General features: G+C 42.6%; 1 protein-coding gene across 1 annotated transcript; it reads left to right on the forward strand.

Annotated features, from left to right (window-relative positions):
* Positions 1-3,838: 3,838 nt before the first annotated feature.
* On the forward strand, positions 3,839-5,686 carry LOC121970020 (AAA-ATPase At2g46620-like). Its single transcript, XM_042520406.1, has one exon. The coding sequence runs from the start codon at positions 3,998-4,000 to the stop codon at positions 5,489-5,491; it is 1,494 nt and encodes a 497-aa protein (XP_042376340.1). The 5' UTR covers positions 3,839-3,997; the 3' UTR covers positions 5,492-5,686.
* The last annotated feature ends 1,473 nt before the right edge of the window (positions 5,687-7,159 follow it).

Here is a 7,159-nt window from a genome sequence, read left to right on the forward strand (position 1 = left end):
TTAAGTGAGTTATCAGGAATTCATTTAATTAGTGGACATTCTATATCTTAAACACAGGGAGATTGACGCACTCATGATAAGAAGGAGCCCATATAATAATATGGGATTGGTGCGGTAGTGCAATAAGAAATCTTTAATAGAATGAGATATTATTGATGAACTTGAGTTGGGTGTTCGGGGTGAATAGGGGAAGCTCAAGCTCATTGAGAGACCAAAACTAATTCCTTCTCTCGGTCCCTATTGTAGCTTTATAAAGTCTTATATCCACCAAACCCAACTTCTTACCCATCTTAAGGTGGTCGGCCAAGCCAAGCTTGGAGCCCAAGCTAGGGCCAGCTAAACCAAGGTTAGATGGGTTCAAGTTGTAGTCGGCCCTAGCTTGGAGCTTAAGCATGGGTGGCAGGCCACATTCACTTTGAAAGAGAGTTAAAAATTATAAATCTTTCCTTTTATAGCTTTCTACAAAGAATTAAGAGAAAGATTTGATATCTTTCCTTATTTGTAGTTAAAAGGAAGATTTTAATTTTTTGATAAATTTTAAATCTTTCCTTATGTGGAAGTTATGGTTTAAAAAGAGAGTTTAAAATTATAAATCTTTCCTTTTATAACTTTATACAAAGGATTAAGAGAAAGGTTTAATATCTTTCCTTATTTGTAGTTTAAAGGAAGATTTTAATTTTTGATAAAACTTTTCTTTTTGTAACCATCCACATATTTTAAAAGAAATATTTTAATTTATAAAACTTTCCTTTTATAATCAACCATGAAGGAATTTAAAGAAAGAAATTTTTTAATTAAAATTTTTTTTTGGAAACAATTAAGGAAGTATTAATTTTTTGTTTAAAACTTTTCTTATTTGGAGGACAAGGTAGGGGCCGACCATTAAAGGTTTATAAGGAAGTTTTTAATTAAATTTTCCTTCTTAGATATTGGCAAGAAATATAAGAAAGTTTTAATTATGTTTAAAACTTTCTTTATTTGCTAAGACCAAGGAATATAAAAGAGAGGGTAGAGGTGCCTCATGAGACAACACATCTATTATTCCTCTCCTCTCTTCCTTGGTGGTGGTCGGCCCTCTTCTTCCTCCTATTCTTCTTCCTTGGCAGTCGGCGACATCTCATCTCAAGGGGTTCAATGTGGCCGGATCTTGTTAGAGGAAGAAGGAGAGATAGGAGGCATTGTTTCTTAGCATCCCTTAGAGTTTGATTGGTGGCTGAAGTTCATCATCTCTAGGAGATTGTTGGTGGCCGAAACTTGGAAGGAAGAAGAAGGTTTTGGTGGAGTCTCGTCTTGGTAGATCATCGCCCACACGACGTCCAAGATAAGAAGAGGAATACAATAGAAGATCGTGAGGTCTATAAGCTACAAAGAAAGGTATAAGTAGTTGTCTTATTCCGTATCATACTAGTTTTCTTTGTATGGATTTTGAAATATCAAACACAAGAGGCTAAAGATTCTAGGTTTCGAATTTATGATTCGATTTTGTGTTTCTTTTATTTTTTTCGATTTTGTGATTCGATTGTTCTTAATGGTTAAACCTAGGGTTACTATAAGGAGATTAAATATTGAATTTCGTTGAAAGGTTTTGTCTAGGAAGTGGTGGATGCTCTCATAACCAAGAAGGCCTAGTGCCTCACCATGTTTAACCTGGAAGCCAATCTCTAAAATAAATATTTAATCAAATTTGTAACATGGGTGGACTTGGATTAATAATGTTAAGCATCGTTTGAGATCCAAGTATAAACCTCTAAGAACAGATAAGTTGAATTTGGAATCAATAATGTTAATTTCTGTTTGCGATCCCAAATTTAATTTATAAAGAACACAATAGGTTGTTAGGGAAGGTTCGGGATTTGTACAAAATTTTTGTACAGGGGAACCAGTACGATATTCCGAGTAGCAACCAACAAGGACTTCTAAGCTATCAGAGTTCTCTTTCTGTACTAGCTGTCGGTCAGCACCTCGGGCAAAAGTGTTCTGCTAGACCTTCCTGCTCCAAATAAGCTCGAGCCTGAATCAGCTCGGCCTTGGTTGACTGAATAATGCAACGTTACTGAGCAATGGTTTCATCTTTGATATGGTTTTCTTCTTAAAGAAGGGATACGAAAGAGTCGTGTTTCTCTTTCAAATAAATTTGAAATTGGGCTTGTCTATCCAGGTCTGAATAATCTTTCTGTTTCAAAGCTACTTCAGTCCGGGCCCGATATTTGGCGGCTAACCAAAGTTCCTAAATTTCTTGACAAAGAGAGAATTAAAGATCTCTATCCTGCATTATCTCGGCTAAGACAGTAATTCTTTGGGTAAGCAGTTGAGTCATCTGATCCAATTGTTGACGGAGACGTTGCAATTTATTCGAGTCAGAATTCAAATCCATGGGTAAGGGTCGTTAGTAGAAAGAAAGTATGACTCTATGGATGGTGATCGACCTCCTTTTAAACAAGAGGAGAAGAAGGCAACTTATGCAGAAGTTAAATTGACCTTTCTTCCTAGGCTGATTGAGTAATTAAACAGGTTATACGACCGAGGATCAGAGAAAAGGAGTGACATTTAAGGTCAAATGGAAATATAAATTAAACCAGGATCTGGGTCTAGTCAGTTGGACCTAAGCCTTCTTCGACTAGACATGGAAGAGAGGTTTGTAATACGGTGCATAATGGTAGGGTCTGATAAGGCCAGACCGTCAGAAGTCACAGAGATGTGGCAGTCAGAAGTCAAGGGGATGTGATAGTCAGAAGTCAAAAAGACGTGGCTGTCAGAAGTTAAGGGAGTGTGACAGTCAACAGTCAAGAGGACGTGACAGTCAGCAGTTAGGGAAAGAAGAGGTTGGACCGCCTAGTGTCATCAGTCGTATGATGCCTCGTCGAGTGCTTACAGATCATAATTCTAGATCTAAATCAGGATGTGCAATCTGGGTGATGCCTGACATGCTCCGACTGGTCAGATTTTCACAGCTCGGTTATATTCAGGCATGGTTCTCTCAGTAGGCCAACTCTTTGTCAGCTCTTGAGCGATCTCGCCACAGCTCTTCCTGTTCATCAAGACTTAGGCCAGGTGTTATACCTGACAGATCATCTCGAGCAGCCCTAGTCATACCTAGGCGGGACAGAAGGTGTCATATGACAACAAGGTCAAAGAATCGTAACCGCTTGTCAGAGAATAACTGATGTATGTCAGGGAATATTCCAATGGCATGCGGTCATCTGCGTATGCAACCTTCTTCCAGTCCATGAGAGGGTGGCATCCGTCCTCTATCACCAGACAAGTCTTGACGCCCGACATTCCTTGATATTGGTCAGGTTCCAGAGGTACACAATGTCATATAAAAAGGAAGGTCCTCTATCTTAAGCAGGTACGTTCTCTCGTACATTCGTACTTGTCTTCTACTTTTCTTTTTCCTTCGTACACTGTTCTTCTGAGAAAAAAATACCTAACTTGAGCGTCGGAGGACCTGCTCCGGAGACTTTTTCTCTGGTTTCTAGCCTCTAACGTTCCGGGTACTTGTCTGAGTACACGCAGAGATCAAGTATTACCGACTTAATTACCGTCGTCCGTCAATACCACATGAGGATCCATTCTCTAAGATACATATGATAAAAATATCCTAATCGTCTCTTCGTAAATATTAACAATAATTCATCCGATTTTCAACTAACTCGTATTCCGAACATAAATTATTATTTTCATATATTATTTATTAGTTTCCTTTCCTACACAGCTCGATTCGATCCCCACTGAGTTGCGGCTCCATCCAGGCATGAACTGGAAACTCCATCTGTCACAGTGGATTCGTTCTTTTCTTTGAATTAAAAAAAAAAATCAAATCAATCCCGACTTTTCCATTAATAACTTCTCTCCTCTGTTTTTGTACACTAATCTTTCTCTTCTTTCTCTTCTTTCTCATCAGATTGCGTGTTGTTCTCCTCTTCTTTACGTAGATTTCCCTGCTCCTGAATTCGTTCTTGTCCAGTGGGTTGAGGAGGCGGCGGCGGAGGGAGATATGGAGGTCAATATTCCCATATCGCTGCTTGCGGCGGTGGTGGGAGGACTCCTCTTCGTGCGCCTTCTTCTCTCCATCAAGTCGCTGATCTTCTGGTCGCGCCGGTGGTTGCGCTGGGTGGAGGACCACACCCAGGCCTATCAGAGCTTCGAAATCCCGCAGCGCACCGAAATCGGGGAAGAGGGCAACCCGCTCTACTGCCGGGCCGCTGCCTACCTCGCCGCCCTCCCCTCTCTCGAAGACTCCGACTCCGCCATGCTCTTCTCCTCCGGCCGCAAGCCCAACGACTTCTTCCTGATGCTCGGGTCCGGCCACTCCGCTGTTGACTCTTTCCTCGGCGCCCGCGTGTTCTGGACGAACGTCTCCGGTGACGGCGCTTCGCGCCTCGTCCTGCGGCTCCGCCGCCAGGACCGCACCCGCGTACTGCGCCCATACCTCCAGCACGTCGAGTCCGTCGCCGACGACCTTGAACTGCGCCGGAGGGGTGTTCGCCTGTATACCTTGTTCGGCGAAGGCCCGCGGTGGCGATCCACGGCCTTCACCCACCCGGCGACCATCGAGACGGTGGCCATGGACGCGGACCTCAAGTCGCGTGTCCGCGCTGACTTGGAGTCCTTCCTCAAGGGTCGTGCTTACTACCACCGCCTCGGCCGGGTTTGGCGCCGAAGCTACCTCCTTTACGGTCCCCCCGGCACCGGCAAGTCCACCTTCGTCGCCGCCATGGCCAAGCTCCTCTGCTACGACATCTACGACGTCGACCTTTCCCGCGTCTCCGCCGATGGCGCCGACCTGAAGGCGCTACTCCTGAGCACGACCCCCCGATCGGTGATCCTGGTGGAGGACCTCGACCTCCACCTCAAGGGGAACGGCGTGGGCGAGGAGGGCGAGTCGCGGCTCACCTGGATTCTAAACTTCATGGACGGCGTCTTCTCCTGCTGCGGCGAGGAGCGAGTGATGGTGTTCACCATGAACTCTGAGGCGGGAGGGATGGAAGGGGTGGAACCGGCGGTGCTGCGGCCGGGGCGCCTCGACGTCCACATCCACTTCCCTCTCTGCAACTTCACGGCCTTCAAGATGTTGGCGAGCAGCTACCTCGGCCTCAAGGACCACAAGTTGTACCCGCAAGTGGAGGAGGTGTTCCAGAGCGGCGCCAGGATCAGCCCCGCCGAGGTCGGCGAGATAATGATCACCAATCGCGCCTCGCCCAGTCGAGCAATTAAATCGGTCATCAACGCGCTCCAACATCACGCACCCTCTACCGCCGCCGTGCGTTTCGGCACTGCCTACAGCCTGAGGTTGAGCGACGACGGCACGTGGAGGCGGGCGGACGACTCAGGCAGCGACTCCGCCAACGGAGGCGCCATGGGGCTCGGGAAGGAGTTCAAGAAGCTCTACGGGCTGATCAAGATGAGGAACGGCAGCAAGAAGGAAGGCGCCGTCACCGGCACCACGCCAAACCAAGTAGACAAGGAGCATTCCTCGTTGAAGAACTAAAAACTTCCAAATTTTTTTCTTTTTCATGCAAAATTCAATCTTTTTTTTCCCTCTTTTTCTTTTGCTTTTTGATTTGTATGGATGAATACAAAATTGGTATTGGGGACTTGTAAGCGAAGCAACCATTGAATACTTGTGAAAACATACTGTAAATTCACTTGAAAAGTTTATGCTTGGAAGACAAAACAAATTGCATTGGCTTTCTGTTGATTGAGTCGCTATGACATTTTGATTATTTTATTCGATTTTTTTTCTGGAGAGTAAACTCGAACACGAACAAGCTCCAGTCCATCGCCCAAAGGCTTGCGGAAAACAAAGAAACCGAAGCACCGTATGGATCTCATGAGGGGCTGCAGCGGCGCTCAGGACATTTTCTTTCCACCTCTCTCGGCTGGGCTGCATCTCTGCCTTGTTTGTTTACTTCACCAAACTCACAGAATCGAACAACATTTGGAACTGATTACGAAGCTTTCTTGGTTCCGTCACTTTTCACCCCGAAGAGATTTTGTCATTTTCCTTTGGAAATTTTTAATTTTTTAAATAGTTTTAGCAAAGAAGTGGCCAAATTAATCCTCGGTCCACCCAGAGGAAAAATTTTCAATTAATCTCAGTATCTTTTAATTACATTTTTTATTTGAAAAAAAAAATTCTATAAATATTCATGAATATCTTAATGACAATCTAAATATCTTACTATGACATCATAACCTAGGAGATCAAATCTTCTGTCCCCAAATTTCTCTGTCCCCGTGTCCCCTTATCGATCGGACGGACCAGATTACATCTCAAGGATGTCTTGCACATCACGAGGATACTGCACACATCTTAAAGATGTCATGATGCCTTAAGATGTAATCTGATCCGTTCGATCGGCAGGAGACACGGGGACAGAGAAATTTGGGGACAGAAGATTTGATCTGCATAACCTAGGGGATAAGAAGAAGAAAGACATTAGAGCATCTATAATGCATCGCATCATCTCATCAAAAAGTACGAAGTTCACTGTCACATCCTTATTATAACAATATATTTCTTTTATTAATATACCTTTTACTATTAACATTCATTATTTATGAATCTGATCAACCACTCATTCATATTAAAATTATATCATATTAAATAAATATATTTTAAAATATTTAAATTATTATTATTATTTTTTAATAATAATCTTACTTGAAAAAAAATAATTATATTTTTTAAAATAATATTTAAAAAATTACAATTAAAAAAAGGAAAATAAAAAAAAATTGAGAGTGTGTTTAATGGCATAGGAGATTTGAGGTCATACTTCCTTTGCATGTATTGGTTGAGATGGATGATCCAAATTTATAAAATAGATAGAAATCATATATTTTCACCGATACATATAAAGAGAGAATCTTTAAACCAATTAAAGAGCATGAAAATCAAGGACCACATTAACTTCACAACGGCGAAGCAATTAAGTGAAACGGGAGCGAACTGGTGATCATGATGAATAAGATGAAGAAGAAGAAGGAGGAGGACGAAGATTTCGAAGACTTTGATCTGGCCACAATCAATTTGAAGAAAGTACGATATATGTAAAAATTTATTTAAATCATTTGGTTGAAGGATTAGACAAGATGCTCCAGCTCTTCTGTAGCTGATTTAATGCAACAACTAGCCGAAAGTCAGGCTTTCTTT

This window comes from Zingiber officinale, chromosome 4A (genome assembly GCF_018446385.1).
Source record: "Zingiber officinale cultivar Zhangliang chromosome 4A, Zo_v1.1, whole genome shotgun sequence".
Classification (NCBI taxonomy): Eukaryota; Viridiplantae; Streptophyta; class Magnoliopsida; order Zingiberales; family Zingiberaceae; genus Zingiber; species Zingiber officinale.

Bases quoted from the DNA above. Each gene is read 5' to 3' on its own strand.
- LOC121970020 (XM_042520406.1), top strand. From the start codon at position 3,998: ATGGAGGTCAATATTCCCATATCGCTGCTTGCGGCGGTGGTGGGAGGA.